The sequence below is a fragment of the Ruditapes philippinarum genome, unplaced genomic scaffold (genome assembly GCF_026571515.1).
Source record: "Ruditapes philippinarum isolate M1 unplaced genomic scaffold, ASM2657151v2 ctg7568_1_1_1_1, whole genome shotgun sequence".
Classification (NCBI taxonomy): Eukaryota; Metazoa; Mollusca; class Bivalvia; order Venerida; family Veneridae; genus Ruditapes; species Ruditapes philippinarum.
Genome location: NW_026859571.1, coordinates 129,195 through 148,763, shown reverse-complemented (window position 1 = coordinate 148,763; position 19,569 = coordinate 129,195). Strand labels below are relative to the sequence as shown.

Below are 19,569 nucleotides of genomic sequence, written 5' to 3'. Positions count from 1 at the left end.
AAATGAAATAAAAAGGAGAATTTTTGTATAAAAACACATCCAAAGTGAAATAAACAAAGAAACAATATACTAATATGGCTTTTTTTTGACTTTGGGGTGAATTTCCCCCATCCTGATTACACAAATAATTTACAAAATTTATAAATTTATAAAATTTACAAATTACAACAGTGTTATGTTTGAATTCAGCAGTTACTTGGATTTTTTTGATAGTTTTTTCAAAACTTATTAAACCTAAAAAATTTGCGATAAAAAAACATTTTTCTTGTTTTAATTGCAAAAATGTTTAAATTCCTTTTTAACGACAAATGGTATAGTCTTTGCCACACTAGCTATTGTAATAAAATATATACATATGGTTCGCATAAAGCGGTGGCCATACTGTACACCATATTTGATTCTGAAGCGTTGTGAATGCAAAATTTTTAAAGAGTTCGATTTTTATGCCACCGTAGTCTGCGATGCGTTGGCATAAAGATATTCACTTTTGTGTGTGTGTGTGTGCGTGTGCGTGTGCGTGTGATATAGATCATATTGTAATGTTAAAAAGTCCTCTCTTTAAAAACGACAAGTCCAATTTCAATCAAAGGGCTTCCAAAGTTGGTCAAAGAATGTGACCCCGTGAAATAATAGAAAGAATTAAAAACAAATTTCTTCTCTACATCTAAAAGGCCTAGAGCATAGATATTTTGCACAAGGCTGTGTCTTGCAGTCCTCTACCATGATTGATCAAAGTCCTTGAATAAAACTTGGCCCCGACCCAGGGGTAATGTATTTTCTACATGCATAAGTAAATGTATAGATTGAAAATTTAAATTTTTTTCTCCAAAATTACAGGAGTTGGAGCTCGGATATTTAGATGTTATAAATTTGTGACTTTATACTTGTTCTGGGTTCGTTTCAGAGTTTGACAATTTTTTTTTGAAAACATGACCCTCATCTTACAGGCTACTTTCCCTGTTTAAATTTCATCATTTGGCATCTGTTCCATTGAAAACAAGATTGTATTACAGATTTTACTGTTTGTGTAGAAATAAAATTGTGTATATATAAACCAAAAAGAGAAATATTTAGTTTCATCATATTGGATAAATCAAAAGAAACAAACTGTTTTCTGACGTCGACACATTAAATTTTACAGATGATGTGTTTCCGCGATCCGTTTGTGCAGTAACTGTGATTGAATATGTCCAATACTCGTCTAGACTCTTCAAAGTGCATGTGTTTGCTTCAAAGCCTAGCAACAAAATTAAATACTTTTTATATTAAAATTCGCATAAGTACATATGTCTTTTCATGGTCGTAGTTTCTATTAACGCTACCGATTATATCTGAATTAAAGTGTAATGTAATGCCTGAAGAATCAAACGTTTTCCTCCATTAATAATTTATTTTCTTGCAAGTCTGACACTGAAAAATGTTCATTTGACACCTCAAATACAGCTTTCTCTAGTCCAAAATATTATCCTATTAATAACAGTTCACACACTATGTAAATGTATGATGAAATGATTATGGAGAAGATAAAATGGACACCTCAGAGGTTGCCTAACACAGTCAAATTAGAAATAATTCATGCATAGTTTGACTTGTCTTACCATGGACTGTGTTGTTAATGCAAGCTACTCTCCACGTCTTTATCACCGGCGTATCGTGTATAAAATAGTATAGAATTGTAATCTATTTGCATATCTTTTGTAAATCTATAATTGAGTTTTTTTTATAATGACCTACCAGTTACTTCGCAACAATTAAGTTTTTTATTGTTGTTTTTGACATCGACCGGTATAACAAAGTAACGGGTCGGACCAGTGAACAAATCGGGCCGGGTCCATGTAATGCCAATGCTTGTGGAACTAATATTCTTTGCTTTTGGATTCCTTGGTGGATGAGGCTCTATAATTGATAGAATATATTAAGATTTTATCGACAATTTTCTCTTTGTTATTTAGATATATAATTTTGTTTCGATTTGAGCATTAAAGAGAGATGAAATCATCATAATCTTTTTCTAAATGAGTTTCGATTAAATTTTGTGAACTCATGGATGAGATACTTTAATCATTAATTTCATTAATTTGCTCTCTCGAAGACATTGTTAGATTTTCAAATATGCTTACAGTTTTATATACTTTTATTTACAGACGTTTAAGTCTTGATGTTCCATTGTTTACCAGCAGCAAACTTTTGTATTTAGAAGGGTGAAAACATCAGCAAATTATGAACAATAAAAGAATATGAGATCAAATAATATAATAAATAAGTTGTTGATTTAACAAAAACTCTTAGAATAAAATAATTAATTTGCAGACACTTAATATACTTACTAGCAATATCTGTTTGACTTTCTTCCCTAAAAGAGTAGTTACCTACACCTTTTTCAGTGTTAGCGGCAATACTAAACGAATAGTTTCTGTACGGTAATAAATTCTGAACTACAAATTGAGTCATACTTCCTTCAGTTTCATTCGCCCAGGTTGTATTCTTGTCTATATTAGTTGTATTGATTGAATACATAGTAATAATTCCATTTGTTTCACACGGAGTTACCCATGTAAGGCTTGCATTACTAGAAGTTGTGATTATTGTTAGGTTTCTAACGACACCAGGTACTGAAATTTTTAGAATTGTATTTCTTAATATGAATTGCGATATAGGTTATAAAAAGCAAATAGACAGATCGTCATAAAGACACTTGGCATATAAACAGGAAAGAGAAAGTTAAAATGAAATTTCTGTATCCAATGATTTGTTACTTTGATGACTGTTACTTATTTTTACTTAATACTCAATAGCTTTACCGCCGGAAGTATTAACCTCAGTTAAAAAGGAAAATAGAACAGCATAAAAAAGAATAACAAATTGGGTGAGAAAATAAGAAGAAAGATAATGTCACAAAAACTCTAATTTTAACATGACAAATAATGTCCGAATTGAAGAGGAAGTAAAGACATGGCCATAGGCGAGTGGTTTAGAAAAATAATCTAAGGATTATTGGGCGCATAGGTTCGTACCCTGCCAGGGGTAAGTCGTTATATCCTTGAACATCCTTGAACATGAAACTTCACAATATTTTATTAGTACTAGTTTGTTCCAGAAAGTTCCTTTATGGTTACTACTTCCATTACACTCGAACTTAATTTTTTTGTACAATGTATACCAGGACTAGCTTGGAGATAACAAGACTATATCGCTATACTGTTATAATAAATGTATGTCGCACAATTAGGTATTTCCTTGACAAAACGCATAAGCATTAATACTACAGTAAATTCTGTAAAAACTAAAAGTAAAATGAAACTAAGTGACAAGATAAAGCTCTTCTGGTTGCAAAAATGAAATAGTTAATACTTACTAGATCCCTTTGTTCTAAAATAGCAATCTTCACACCATCTAACTGGTCCTTCACCTACTTTGGTGGATGCACTCACCGTAATATTGTAATACCAATACGGACGCAAACTTGACACTTCATATTCAGACCTGCCGTTGGTATATATCGTTTCCTCAACAATTTCACCGTCAAGAGAATCCCAGCATGTATTATTTATCCATGTATATCTGATTGTATAATTGGTGATTACACCATTTCTATCTTCCTCGCCAGGAGGAACCATTGAAATATTAAAGCCTACCTCAGTAGGAATAAGTGTTTTTATAGTTGGAGCTGCTGAAGGAACTGCAATGATAAAGCACATAAGAAATGACTTAAAAAGGAGCATCAGCAGCATAGAAACTTAAGTAAAGAAAGTTTGGTACAATTAACGGCGGGGCTTGCTTACCAATGTTAAAATAACACATGGCTATATCGCTACATTCACCCGAGCATCTATTTAATATAAACTCTTGTATTCGACTCAATATATACCTTTAGAAGGTATCATTTCAATTTTATTTATGTCTATGATAAAAACATTCCTTCTCTATTGTTTTGACAGGCCTGTTTTTATAGAATAAACCTATAAAGGAAAAAGACATATTACTAGGATAATGTCATATCAATTAGCCTCATGTAATACATGTAATAGTAAGTAATACATATTAAAAAAATGCATGGGCTGTCAGGGAAAACAGCGATTGAAGAAAAATTTAATATAGTTCACAAAGAAAAAATAAACAGCCAATGTTATTAAATCATGATTTGTTCATATGTTAAGATGATTTTTGACATAAATGGAACAACATAAACATTGTTAAAGTTTGAATAATGTCAAATAATGTTTACTTATAAATCATATTTTCTCAAAAGAATGACTATTAAAACTATGGTTTACTTCATATTAGGTGAGTAACGACAATAAGAAAAGAAATACATGTATAACTTTCAGAAATCATGGGGAGAGGCTTAAGACAGATGTTTTATAAATAAAAGATTCTTTGGAAAAAATAGAAATACTCAGGCTGTCATGAATTGTGACCTTTAAGTACTTAAAATGAGAAACATAAAATGATTGACCAATTTTCCGAATTGTCGTCGAAGAGTACACAGTAAATAACCTTTCATACGTGATCTTTATAACATACAAAAAATAACTATAAACAAACCTTAAAGGCATATTAGCACCCACAATTTTCCCTCTTAAGAAAAGACTTAATATGTTTTATGCTATGATAATCATGAATAAAAGAATGTTAGATGCTAATCACACGAAGAAAGTGGCTCTTAATGTGAAATAATTTGGCATGAAAGTAAGAAAATGTAAACAAAATGGTATTTTGACTTCCAAAAAATTAATTGCTTTATTTCAACTAATGATAAAAATGTAAAAGAAGCAAACATTGTTGGTCTGATATGGCTTATAAGTACCTTTTGGAAACTAAAATGAAAACTTAAAATGAAAAAATTAATACTTTTAGGGCTTAATGAGCAATTAGACTATACACAAAGCAGTTGAATGAAAAATCGTGCACAATTCTACTATAATGCACGAGGAAATCATATCTATTTCCATTCTAACACGCCAAGAAAAATATATTTAACTATATGTTGGACTATATGTTTGGTAGGTAAATTTGTTTTCGCCTCAAAGTTTCCAATAGAAACAAAGTTTCTAATAGAAACGTTCTTTAAAGGTTCCAGTCAGTTGAAAAAAATGTCTACGTTTGCAGAAATGTTTCGAAAATAGACGCTGAAAAAAATTGTGCGTGTTTATTTGATTTCTCTTTATATTTTTCTAGCGAAATACAGAGTATTTATTATAGTAGTGAAATAATGGAATTTTACTGGTTTGAAATAGCGCGCTTGTTTGACTGTTTTTACACGCGCTGTTTGGTGCAACATTGTGACGTCACATAAACAACAACGTCTTAACAGCGTTAATAACTGAATAAAAAATATTGGTGTTCAGATCTATTTTCTTAGTTAGATCATTTTTTATCAAATTCAACAAGACGTGAGACGTAGGTTTGATAAAGAATATTTATTTCGAGTGAGACTTAGGTTTGATAAGGATTATTTTTAGTGAATTTTGACAATTCTTGCGCCAAAAATGTATTTTGCTTGAATAATATAAAGTGAATTGAAATAAACACAAAATGTTTTTAATGATTTCAAAGTTCATTATTCTCAAAATGTTCCTGCGAACAATAGACTTAACGACAGTCTATTTCAACCAACTGGAACAGCCTTTAAAGAACGTTGGCAACTCTCAGACGAAAACAAATTTAACCACTAAACATATAGTTCTATTTTATATTTTTTCTTGACGTGTTAGAATGGAAACATATATTAATTCCATCGGCCTTCGTGATTATATTACTACACATTTGAACTAAAACCGTGCATTATTCTAGAACAATGGACTCTGAATTAATGTGTACTTCCTAAATATAGCACGCTTCCAGCTTTCTATGTTTTTATAAGAGAAATCTCCGATAGTGTTAAAATTTTATTTATTATGTAAATTCGTAACCATAAAGATTAAAACATAAATATATGTAAACTGCTACAACTTCTTCGACATATTGTAATTACGATTATGAATACATGTTTTTATATAGACATACTGTACTTTTTTGATAGACTTGTTTTGATTTTGTGTATTGTTTGTTTTTTTTCTTTGTTTTGTCATGTTTTGATCGCTCTATGTTTTTAAAGATGAATGTTAAAATTAGAAAAGGAAATATTGTGCATACGAATAAAGCATCCATGAATTACATTTAGCAATAAAATTTAACCGCTGAACCTAACTATTCAACTTTAAGAAAATCGTATTTATTAACTTTTTGCCATTCATGTAAAAGAACAAACGGTATTTCAATATAATCATTTTACTTAATATGTTTTTCTTTCTGCTGTTTATACATCTAAGCATGATATATAAAATGTTGATGATAAAATCATTAAAAAATGAAGATTATAGACTTCATACAGTCAAATGAATCTTTAGTCAATATAATATGTCTTCAACTGAAATATGTACTTTTAATGTAAAAGGTTTAGCATCGACAAACAAACGTGACCGAGTTCTGTGTTGGCTTAACCAACAAAAGATTTCAATAGCGTTATTGCAAGAAATTCATTATAACTCAAACACTGATGATACAGAAAATTGGTCGGCAATGTGGAATGGAAAATCTTATTCAAGCTGAATGAGTACAAACAGCTTAGGCGTCGGTATCTCTATTAATACGTCTTATAATTGTAAAATTTTAGAATATCAAGAAATTATTGTGGGCAGAATGCAACGAATTAAACTAGAAATCGAGGAAAAGGTGATAAAATTTTCAACGTTTATGCTCCAAATAACGACAATATCATTTTTTTCAATATATTAGAAACCAATCTTGATAAATTTAGTGACGAAATACTACTAGTTGGCGGTGATTATAATACTGTTATTAATTATTCTTTAGACAAACTAAACGGTAAAAGTGATACAAATAAACGAACTTCTAAAAAGGTTAATGAACTAATTGATACATTTGATCTTTGTAATGTTTTTAGACTACTTAATCCAGAACAAAAACTTGGTACTTTGCACTCTCATAATAACCCACCAATATTCTGCAGAATCGACTATTTTCTTTTCTCCACTTGTGCTCTCAATTCAGTAACAGACTTCCAAATAAAAACTGGTTATAAATCAGATCATTCTATTGTGATTATGCATCTAAAGTTTATTCAATGTAAAAATGGCCCAGGATACTTTAAACTTAACAAATCGTTGCTTTTAGATACTGTTTATCAAAATAAAATAAAATCATCAATACAAGAACTAGTGTCTTTTAATGACCAAGCCAATCCAAACGTATTATACGAGATAATTAAGGGTAGAATTAGAGATGAAACTATCAAATACGCTGGCATTAAAAAGAAAAAATGATCTTAGAAATGAGCATGAAATTAATTTTAAAATTAGGGATCTTGGAAAAGAAATTGAGTTAAATATAAGTAATAATATTTTGATAGAAAATCTTAAATCTGAAAAAGCAAAACTTAATGATCTTATTGACAAAAGAATTTTAGGTATCCTGCTAAGAAGCAGAATGGAGAAAAACACAAAATATTTTGCTAACCTTGAAAAGAAAAAAAAGCTGAACAAAAAAATATGGAGCCAACTATAGGTTAATAGAAATAACATTGAAACAAATCAAAACAAAATTCTGACTAAGATTAAAGATTTTTATGAACGTTTATATAAAAAAGACTTAGACATAGAAGATTGCGAAGATTTTATCTTTTTCGCCAATGAAATAAATACTTTAGAACAAAATAATGAATATGAAGAAAAATGGTCATCTTACAGAATACGAATGCGGAGTTGCTCTTAAAGACATGGAAAATAACAAAAGTCCTGGAAGTGACGGTATAACTGCTGATTTTTACAAAATATGAATGATCTAAAACAATATCTTATTAATTCTCTAAACTACTCTTATGATAACGGAAATCTTACGGAACTTCAAAAACAAAGTATTATTACTCTTCTTCCAAAGAAAGACAAAGACACGTTATCAATAAATAATTGGCGTCCGATCTTTTTACTAAATGTACATTACAAAATTGCGACAAAAGCAATTGCAAATAAAATAAAAACCAAACTTCCAAATATTATCAGTCCAGAGCAAACAGGTTTTATCAAAGGTAGATATATTGGGGAAAATGTTAGAATTTTACATGAGACAATCGAATAAATTATATTAATAATTAAAATGAAAAAGGGTTAATATTTTTTTCTGATTTTAATAAAGCTTTTAATAGTCTTGACCATAACTTTATGAAAAAATGCTTATTGAAATTCAAATTTCCTCATCATATCATAAATTGGGTTGGCCTTTTTTTATAAAGATGCTAAATCGTGTATACATAATAATGGTCATCTATCCAGTTTCTTTAAAATAGAAAAAGGCGTTCGACAAGGGTGTCCTTTATCCCCTTACCTATTTATTATTTGTATAGAATTACTTTCAAATGAAGTTACAAAAAATAAATATATTAAAGGCATTAAGATAGGAAACATTGAATTGAAACATGACTTTTTGCCGATGATGCCTGTTTTATTACTGATGGAGAAAAAAGATCGTTTCTAATACTTATTTCAACATTTTTTTTCAAATATAATAGGCCTTAAATTGAATAAAGATAAATGTACTGTTTTAAAACTTGGAAGTTTAAGAAATACTCATATCAATTTCTGCAATGACAATAATTTTAACTGGACATCTGAACAATCTAGCACGCTCGGTATAATAATAACATAGACGAAATGCTTAATACTAATTTGACACCTAAAATGAAAGAGTTCGATCAATGTTTGCATAAATGGAAAAGATGGAAACTAAGTCTTTTTGGAAAAAATAACCGTTCTTAAAACTTTTGCAATGCCCAAACTTATTTATCCTTTCACAGTATTACATAACCCAGACCAAGAAATCATAAATAAAATGAAAAAGCTCATGTTTAACTTCCTATGGGACAACAAACCAGACAAAATATCAAGAGATAAGATTATTCAAGATTACCAACATGGGGGGCTTAAAATGTTTTATATATTCCTTAAAATGCTCCCGGGTTGAACGCATTAAATTGCAGCAACATTCAAAATGGGTTAAAGTATATGAAAATATGTTAAATAGATATGGAAAATAATACATATTTAAATGTAATCTAAACATAAAAGATATTGAAAATTTAGATATTAGATCTACATTTTTAAAAGACGTACTCAGTGCTTGGTCGTATGCAAACTTTAATAAAGAAATATCTGATGTTGGTAAAGAAATTATATGGAACAACACGAATATAAAACTAAGTAACAAACCATTTGTTTTCTGTGAATGGATGGAAAAGGGCGTAATCTTTCTCGAACATATATACGATTATAGGAAAAAACAATTTTATAGCTTTAACGAAATCCAAAACCTTTATGGCGTAGCCCAATCAAACTTTTTAAACTATCATCAACTCATAAAATGCATACCAAAGGAATGGAAAATAAAACTAAAATCTGATGGGATTCAATACAAAGCTAATAACTACTTAATTGATAAAATAAAACCGCAAATTAAAACCTGCCGATTTATTTATACTATGCTTATTCAAAAGAAAACAACAACAAACAATCATCAAAAAAAACAAATGGGTAGCTGAACTCTCAGGCAACTTTGAATGGAAAAATATATTCCATCAAATCATAAACATAACGATTGATACCAAACTTCGAAGTTTTCAGTGTAAACATCTTATGCATACTTTGCCAAACAATGAAAAACTCTTTAAATATAATATGGTGGAGTCAATGTTATGCGATTTTTACAACTCGGCACCAGAATATTATGTACATTTATTTTGGGAATGCTCAAAAATTCAACCATTTTGTTGTCAAATCAGGATTTTATTAGAAACAAAATATTCTGCAGACAAACGTTGGTATCATACGAAAATGTCAGTTTGTGTAATGTGAATATTCAAAATAATATGAAATCAAACTGCATTAACTATATTTTACTCTTAGGTAAATATTTCATATTTAAAAGTAAATACCAGAAAACCGTATCAAACTTCAGTGAACTTTTAAATTATCTTAGATATAAACTTAGTTTAGGAAGACTCATTGCTGAAATGAAAAATAAGGTCGATGTCCATAACAACAAGTGGAGCATATTCACATCATAAACATATGCGACTGACTGAAGTCTATTCAATATTATTTACACGCTTACTATGAAACGCTTCTTTCTTAATAAATGAAAATATAACTACAAATAATTAAAATTACATATATCATGCTCTAGATTACTTTTCCATTTTTTACAATCATGTTAAATCAGTTTAAATCTACTTAGTTTTTATCAAAGTTTTTTTCTGATGTAACCATTGTTTATTCTTGCAATTAAAAAATCTGTAATATGTTTGTAAATTTGTATAATGTATGCAATGTATTTGTTTGTACGAACTTGATAATAAAACAATTTAATAAAAGATTTTTTTTTTTATTTTCATCGTCGAATTAACTTTTGCATATACTTTTTATCGGTATGTATTGCTATCGCTTTTAGACAACAAACAAAACTTAAAAGAAAGTAATATTTTTTGTGAACAAAAATACAGAAAACACAACGGATTTTGACAATTCTTCATGTTAATGAGCCGGATATCTACCGTTTTAATCGAAAAAGGGAGAAAGGACAGGTTTTATTAACGAGGCTGGATACATATTAAAACCATGATTTTCAGACATTCTATATGAGGGCTTGATATTTAAATGTTCCTTTTTGAATATAATTCGTTATAATTTGTTAATTGGATTTTTTTCCGATTTTTGATAAAAAGTCGTAAGTAGTTGCAATGTACGAACATATAAGAAGTTAAGGAATTATGCTGATTTTAAGTGATGTGAGACAATTCCATTATTCATTTATATTTAATTCGAGGAATATTTCTTTCAGAGAATTTTAAAAACTGACAATGAATACAAACTGTTACTTTCTTTCATGTATTTTTTTCACATGTAAATAAATCAAATCAAAAGACGTCACACGCGTCCGAAAACCCAAATATACATGTTGAAGTAAATAGTGCTAAAAATAACGTGAATACCGGAAATAGGATTTGGGGTAACGAGAAACGGTCGGTCATAAATGGACAAACCAATGAATCAACTTACGTGAACATCGGAAAACTATCGGATAAAAATAGACATGTCAACACGAGATCAAATGATTCGTCAGCCAATGAGAAAAAGGGTCACGTCAGAAAGTAAGACAGCGTATTGGGACAAAGTGAGGTCAACCTATATTTATTAAACGTACATAAGCGTACAGGGCTACGATAAATTAAACACCCCTGAATTTTTTTATCTTTTTTTTTTTGGAAAATGATATATAATTATTGTTTACAGAGACTTGGTCAAGTGACGTTTTTGCCTATAACGTTGAAAATTTCCAATCATATTTTGAATAGGAAATACAAATCGAAAGGAGCTAAAGAAATAGCGGGGTTATAATTATATATGTGCGCGACACGTTAAGTAAAAATGTGACTTTTTTAAAGAAAACAGACGACTGTATAATTTAGCTTAAGATAGATAAATGTTTATGCATTACAGACTTTGACATGTTATTATGTTTAGCATACAACGCACCACAAGGTAGTTCTAGGGAATTTCTAACTTATGAGTCTATTTTTGATCTTATTATTAATGACATGTTGGAATTTGAAACTATTTTTGAGTGAAATTGTCAGTTAATTATAGCAGCAGATTTTAATGCTAGAAATGGAGAAAAGGCAGATTATGTTGATTCAGATGATGAGTCGTTTCATTTGGCAGATTTAATGCCTGATTTTTATGTAACTGATGAAATATTATCAAGAAAGAGTCAAGATAAAAAAAAATTAAGGAGAACGGAAAGTTATTATTAAATTTTTGTAAATCTACCGGACTAAGAGTATTAAATGGTAGATGTGGTGAAGATAAAAAACCATCAATTTGGTTAATGTACATGTGTGAATATTCAAGGTAGAAGTAGTGTAATTGATAATATTTTATGTGAAAGTAGTGTTTTTTAAGTATATTTACATAGGTTTGAAGTAAAAAGATCCAAACATTTTATCTGTGTTGTTGAAGTTAACTTAAAATGTAATGTGAATTTAGATACTACTCAAAAGACAGAAGATGATAAAAATGAAAAAGGTGTTCCTTTCATGTATAAATGGGACAGCAATAAGAAAGAAGAATATATTAATATTATGTCAAGTCGTAATGTTGAAGAAAATCTTAAAACTATTTCCCAAGATATTATAATTGCAGAAAATAGTTCGGATATAAAAGATTGTGTGAAACTAGAACTGTGTCCAAAGGACACGGATGCCCCAAATGACAACATACATATGGTATATAATGAAAAAATCAACAAAGGGCCATGATTCTGTTAAATTTTGTCGCAGCAAAAATTCCTTCCTTCACTTCCATCTACACATTAAGGTTGTTCATCCCTACAAGTTTAAGCAAAATCTGCCATCTGGTTTAAGAGGAGTTGCGTTCACAAAATTGCTACATAGTATATAGTGACAAAATCAACAAAGGGTCATAATTCTGTTAAATTTTGTCGCAGCAAAAATTCTTTCCTTTACTACCATCTACACATTAAGGTTGTTCATCCCTGGAAGTTTCAGCAAAATCTGCCATCCGGTTTAAGAGCAGTTGCGTTCACAAAATTTCTACATAGTATATAGTGAAAAATCAACAAAGAGCCATGATTCTGTAAAATTTTGTTGCAGCAAAAATTCCTTCCTTAACTACCATCCACACATTAAGGTTGTTCGTCCCTGCGAGTTTAAGCAAAATCTGCCATCCGGTTTAAGAGGAGTTGCGTTCACAAGATTTCGGGACGTACGGACGGACTGACGGACGGACGTACGGACGGACAAGTGCAACGCTATATGCACCCTACTTTGTGGGGGCATAAAAACTTTGTAGTGTTATAGACGATATTTGCTCCCCTTTGTTTAAAAAGAAAATAAATTCAAACCCAAAAAATACTACTAATGTAAAGTGCCTTATTTTGATGGAGAGTGTAAAAATTTATTATACAGAATTATTATAGATGTTTAAATATGTTCAGAAATTATTCATGTGATGAAACGTGGTAGCTATGGTAAAGGCCAGGGGTGAGTATAAAAAAATTGTTAGAAAAAAGAAATTTCTTTATGACAAAGATCAGTCTAAGAAACTTGAATATGAATGTATTTTGAATGCTAAAGCATACTGGAAGATGCTCAGAGGTTCTGTTGTAAATAAATGTAATAATTTTAGTTTGTCATCGAATGATTTTCAACGTTATTTTAAAGCTAAAAATGATCCTGATTCAGTTTTAATCAACCACATAAAGATGTTTTATATTTTAATAATAGGTACTTGGATGGTGAATTAAATATTATGTTTTCTGAGTTAAATATACCATTTAGTAACCCGGAAATAATAAAAGCTTGTAAAAAACTTAAACTCTGGGAAATCAGCAGGTTCCGACTACTTACTGAATGAATTTTTAAATATGATTCTTGTTCAACTCATTTTGTTAAAATTTAAATAATCTTTTTAATGAAATATTTGATTTAGGTTACTTTCCGGTACAATGGAACGAAGGCTTTATAGTATGGCTTCATAAAAAGGGTGACATTAATGACCCAAGTAACTATAATAGAGGAATAACTTTATTAAGTTCTTTTGGTAAATTGTTTACAAAAATTTTAAATGATAGATTAAATACTTGGGCAGAAAAATATCACGTCTACATTGAAGCTCAGTCCGGGTTTAGACAACAAATGGAAATCATAGATAACATTTGCATGGCCTTATTACGTAATTTTTGAATAACAATAAGAAACTATATACTGTGCTTGTTGATTTTACTAAGGCTTTTGACTATTAAGTTAGAGATATTATATTGTTTAAATTAATCAAATATGGTGTAAGAGGTAAAATGTTAGACGTTATTTAATCAATGTATGAAATTGTAAGGTCCAAAATAAAATATCAAAATGTTTTGAGTGAAGAATTTTCATGTGTATTAGGCGCCCCACAAGGAGAGACTTTATCACCTTTTTTGTTCGCCATGTATCTGAATGACATAGAAGAATATTTTATTATGAATGAATTTGAAGGAGTTAATTTAGATTTCTTAAAATTGTTTTTACTTTTACATGCAGATGATATCGTTATTCTATCTGAAAAAGAAAAAAAGGCTTACATAAAGGTTTATAGTTATTGGAGAATTATTGTGATAAGTGGAGATAAACTGTTAATATTAAGAAAACTAAAAAAATGATTTTTAGAAAAGGCAGACTAAGACATAACATTTCATTCGTATATAAAGGAGAAAATTAATTTAGAAATTGCCGAAAAATTTACTTATTTAGGAGTAGTCTTTACAAGTGGTAGATCTTTTAATACTTTTTTTGAAACTATATCTGGTCAGGCTTTGAAGGCATTATATAAATTACAACTAGATTTGATTAAATTCCCATGTATAACTTTGAAACATAAACTAGACCTTTTTGATAAATAGATCTCACCAATTTTGAACTATGCTTCAGAAGTAAGCGGTATATATGATTGTTGTAAATTAGAAAAGGTGCATTTAAAATTTTGTAAAAGAATGTTAGGCGTCAGACTACAAACTCAGAACAATTTTATTTATAAAGAACTAGTTAGAACAAATTTGAAATGCAGAATAATTGTAAGTGTAATAAAATTATACAGTTTGAAGATATAAAATATGTTAAAAAAAGTTTATGATTTAATGTACTGAGAATTACAGGTAAGACCTAACAAAAAACATGGGTTAGAGGTGTTAGAGATTTATTACAGTCGCTTGGTTTTAATGATGTATGGTTATCTCAAGACGTAGGCAATGTAGATGTATTTATTAGTTTAGGAAAACAAAGAATAAATGATGTTTTTATCCAAAATTGGTTTTCAGAAATAAATAACTCAACTAGAGCTCGTACATACGTAATATTTGCAGATTTTAAATTTCAAAAGTATTTAAACTGTATTAATATTAATATTAATAGAATTGCTCTGTCCCGGCTAAGAGTTTTTCACATAGACTCGAGATTGAAACTGGCAGGTGGAATAAACCTAGTGCTATACCTTTTGATGATAGGAAATGTAAAAATTGTTTTATTTTGGAAGATGAATTTCACTTTATTTTAGAATGTACTCTATATCATGAATTACGAAAAAAATATATAAAAAACACTTTTGGAAAAGACCAAATTTACCTAAATTTGTTACATTGATGAATTCAGAAAATGAAATAGAAATTAGAAACCTATCAATGTATACATTTAAAACTTTCGATGTTTGAAACACTATTTTTTACAGTTAATCAAAAGTTTGTCCAAAACGCTGTATCACTGTTTCTTACATACACTTATTTTCGTTTTTGTTTTGTGATTTTTTTGTGATTTATTTTCTTTTTGATAGGATGGTATCTGTCTTTAGTTTTTATTTACCAGTAATATGAATTGAGACATGTTGATAATTGTGTTACTTAGTGATAGTATATTCTATTATTCGTTAACGTTTTCTGATTGCTAAAAACACTGCGTAACTTAATGATAAATGCTTTATAAAGTAGTGACATTGACCATTTAATTGTATTGTATGCCTTGTTATATGTACTGTGTATGCATGGGCATGTTGCCCAAATGTACTTTGAAATAAACTCTTGAAACTCTTGTTGTCTGTTATTAAGTGATGATACTGGTTCAAATCAACGCAAAAGTAAATAATATTATTATCGCCAAGTAAAAATAAATATCACTAATATGACTGATAGACATAGACGAATATGATTCTTATGGTCAACGAATAAAATCCGTTTCATTATTCCCGGAGTATTACGAACGTTATTTACTACGTTTAGTAAAGTAGTCACGTGGTATAAAGGTAGAATGCCCAACTTGTGTGCAAGCAGTTGTTGGTTCGAGTCCATTTAGCGTAGTTCTTCATTTTTGTTTTGTTTTTGTAGCACATCAATCAATACTTGAGTAAATTTAATGATATATCAAATTTATTTTTAGCTTCTTATATTTATTTTCATTGGGATAACCAACCCTTTAACAAAAATATTAAAAGTAGGTCAGCTATATAAAAATTCGATGCTGCATTACAAATTACACCCCTGGTCCAAATTTCAAGTCTGTAGTTAACAGAAACGGGAAACTATGTCAAACGATGTTATTAATAACGGAAGTAGGTCAGTTGATATAAAATTTCAATTTTTCATCAGAAATTACATTTCTGGTCCCAATTTCAAGTCAGTTTGATGACAATTGAGTAAAAAATGTGCCCACTTGAGTGTTAAATATATTGCGGTGTTACCTCGTTTTTTGACCTCAGATGACCCATATTGAGGTTGACATAAAAATTATCAAAACAAAATTTCAGACCAATTTCCAGGATATTGGATCAAAACAGTAGCCACTAGAGTTGTTATCAAGATTTTTTTTTTAAAATCGCTCCTGTGACCTATGTTCTGAATCGAGATGGTCCATGTTCGAACTCATCCTTGCAATTACTATAAAAGTATCCTGATCAAGTTTGATGACAATTGAAGCAAACATGTGACCAATAGAGTGTTACCAAGGTGCTTCGATATTTGGGCAGAGTGACTTAGCTTTTGATCCCAGGTGACACATATTCAAACTTGACCTAGAAATCATTAAAACTAACTTTCGGACCAATTTCAATGACATTTGGATAAAACAGTAGCAACAAGAGTGTTTACAAGATTTTTCTATTTTAGCTTCTTTGGTGTAGTTTTTCATTCGAGATTATCCATCTGAGCATTACGTCATCATTACGTAGACAAGCATCCTGACTAAGTGTGATGATAATTGAGTAAAGAAAATGTGACCACTGGAGTGTTAATAATGTTTTTTTCTAATTTTAGCTCCTGTGGCCTAGTTTTTCGTCCAAGATGACCGTTGTCCGAGCTCATACGAATAATTACTGGACAAGCATCCTGGCAAAGTTTGATGATGATTGTACCAAAAATGTGATCTCTAGAGATTTAACGAACAAATGTGGATGGACGACGGACGACAGAGGATGAACGACGGATGACGGACATTCAACGATCCTTAAAGCTCACCCCAAGCTAGCTCAGGTGAGCTAAAAAGCAACATGCCTAAACACATGAAATGAAAAGAAAAATGTTCACTTAATGTCGCTCTGTGTGTCAATGTTATCAAAATTGCCCCAACTCTGAATCTTGCACCAGAACAAGCAAAAAGTCTCTTCTAAATCTTACAAACTTTTACTTTCATCTAAGATGGCGTTTATTATGGCCGCCGATATTATGCAAAACTGATGTCTCATAAGGTTACATTTTGTAACAAAGATATTGCTGTTTTCGAAAAAAAGGTTTCTTAAGCATGCAGGTATTATGAAAAGAAAAGAGAATGAAAGTTACTAATTGCTTAATATTGTTCTTGAGAAATGAAGTGCTATTTATAGGAAAACTTAACACCTTGCGACAAGTGTCTTGGATGCGACACATCATCTTGAAGTGGTAGACATTTATGCCAAATTATATTAAAATCCTTCAATGCATGACAATGTTACAATTTAGAAACTTATGTGTTCCTTCAATTTCTTTCTATGAGCATAAGTACCTTGAAAGTAAACTATTAGAGTTACCTTGATTTTGGATGTAAGAACATGGGTCTTACACACAATACATCATCTTGATGTGGTAGACATTTGCACCAAGTTATTTTAAAACTCTTCAATATTTGACAAAGTTATAGTCCGGACACGAATGTGTGTACCTAAAATCTTTAATTGTGATTGCGTGAACCTTTAAAATATACGTGTGACCTTGTCCTTTGAAGAAGGGACGTGGTTCTTGGATGTGACACAACCTTGTCGTTCGATAGACATTTGTGCCAAGTTATTCCAAAATTCCTCAATGCATGACAAAGTTATAGTCTGGGCATGATTGTTGTGTAAATGGGGACACACAGACGGACAGACGGGCATGAATCTTAGCCCCGACACATTGTCTTGATGTGGTAGACATTTATGCCAAGTTATTTTAAAATCCTTCCTTGCATAGCAAAGTTACAGTCCAGACATTGATGTGTATCTTTAAACTCTTCTCGAGAAAATGAGTACCTTCAAATTATAACTGTAACCGTGACGGTAGGGACATGGGTATAAGACACAACATGTCGTCTTGATGTGGTAGACATTTATGCATAGCTATTTAAAATCCTTCCATGCATGACAAAGTAACAGTACGGACAAGAATGTGTGTACCTACAAACTCCAATTGTGGTAAAGTGAACTTCAAAATGATAGTATGACCTTGACTTTTGAGGTAGGGACATAATTCTTGGATGCAACACATGATCTTGACCATTGAGGTAGGGACATTATTCTTGACGCGACACATTGTCTTGATGTGGTAGACATTAATGCCACGTTATTCTAACTGACACAAATGTGTGTATCTATAAACTCTTACTGTGATAATAATAACTGTGAAAATTGAAAGTGATAGTGTGACCTTGACCTTTGAAGTAGAGACGTAGTTCATGGACGCGACAAATCATCTTGATGTGGTAGACATTTATGCCTAGGTATTTTAAAATCCTTCGATGCATGACAAAGTTACAGTTCGGACACGAATGTGTGTACCTATTAACTCTTATTGTGATAATGTGAAACTTCAAAATTGTAGTATGACCTTGATCTTTGAAATAGACGGACGAACAGACAGTCAGACGGACGGTGCGATTTCAATATGCCGCCCTTCGAAAGCATAAAAATATTTAAACATTTCATAAACAATTTATATGTTAAATACCATGAAAAACATACCTTTTCAGGCTTTTGTCTCAGTAATTAAAAAATAAATTGAGATAATTGAGCCTTAAACAAAATAGGTATATAGCAACCTGTTGTGGAATCCCCGGTTGCGATTGTATTTTGACCCCGAGGGTTTGACCTGGGGCTTCTATAAGCTTGCTATTTACAACATCTCTTTCCTAACGGACAACATTTATTTTTATTTAAGTAACAGTGACCTTGAGCTTGAACCCTGAAGGGGTGGGAGTCCCAAAAAAATTTCGCAACTTTGGGTTTTTACAGCTTGATTATATAAAATTTAATTTTCCCATTATTTCTTTCAAACTTTTTAAATTAAAATTCAACGTTTCTGTATAATCGGGCCACCGGGCCCATACACATATAACATAATACCTAATTATAATATAACAGTAAATTTTTCTGCATTAACTACAAACAATATATCATACAACGATTATTTATGTTTTTTTTTAACCCACTTTTTAGTTTTATACTTTTTTGATTTTAATAAACTTATTTTAAACATAAAAAAGAAAAAATATTTGCTAAAAGACTTGGGTTTTTGAAATTTTTCCCTTTTTAAGTTAAATTTTTCCTTTAAAAAATTTACATAAATTTTTACTTTTTAAAGGTTTTACAGGTTTTTTTGTTTTAAATTATTTAAAACTAACGGGAAACGTAAAAAATAAAAACATTCAAACAAGGACGGGTGCTTAATTTAAATAAAAATTTAAAATTTTGTACC

At 30.2% G+C, this 19,569-nt stretch overlaps 1 protein-coding gene across 1 annotated transcript in view; it reads right to left on the bottom strand.

The window, feature by feature from the left end:
* Window positions 1-1,108: 1,108 nt before the first annotated feature.
* Window positions 1,109-19,569, bottom strand: part of LOC132757083 (phosphatidylinositol phosphatase PTPRQ-like) — a gene marked incomplete at its 3' end in the record, with an annotated part of 32,416 nt that continues 13,955 nt past the window's right edge. The window contains exons 11-14 of the mRNA XM_060748265.1: window positions 3,464-3,679; window positions 2,328-2,612; window positions 1,735-1,896; window positions 1,109-1,237 (exon numbers count right to left, since the gene is read on the bottom strand). Coding sequence (XP_060604248.1) covers window positions 1,109-1,237; window positions 1,735-1,896; window positions 2,328-2,612; window positions 3,464-3,679 — 792 coding nt within the window. The remainder of the gene's footprint in view (window positions 1,238-1,734; window positions 1,897-2,327; window positions 2,613-3,463; window positions 3,680-19,569) is intronic.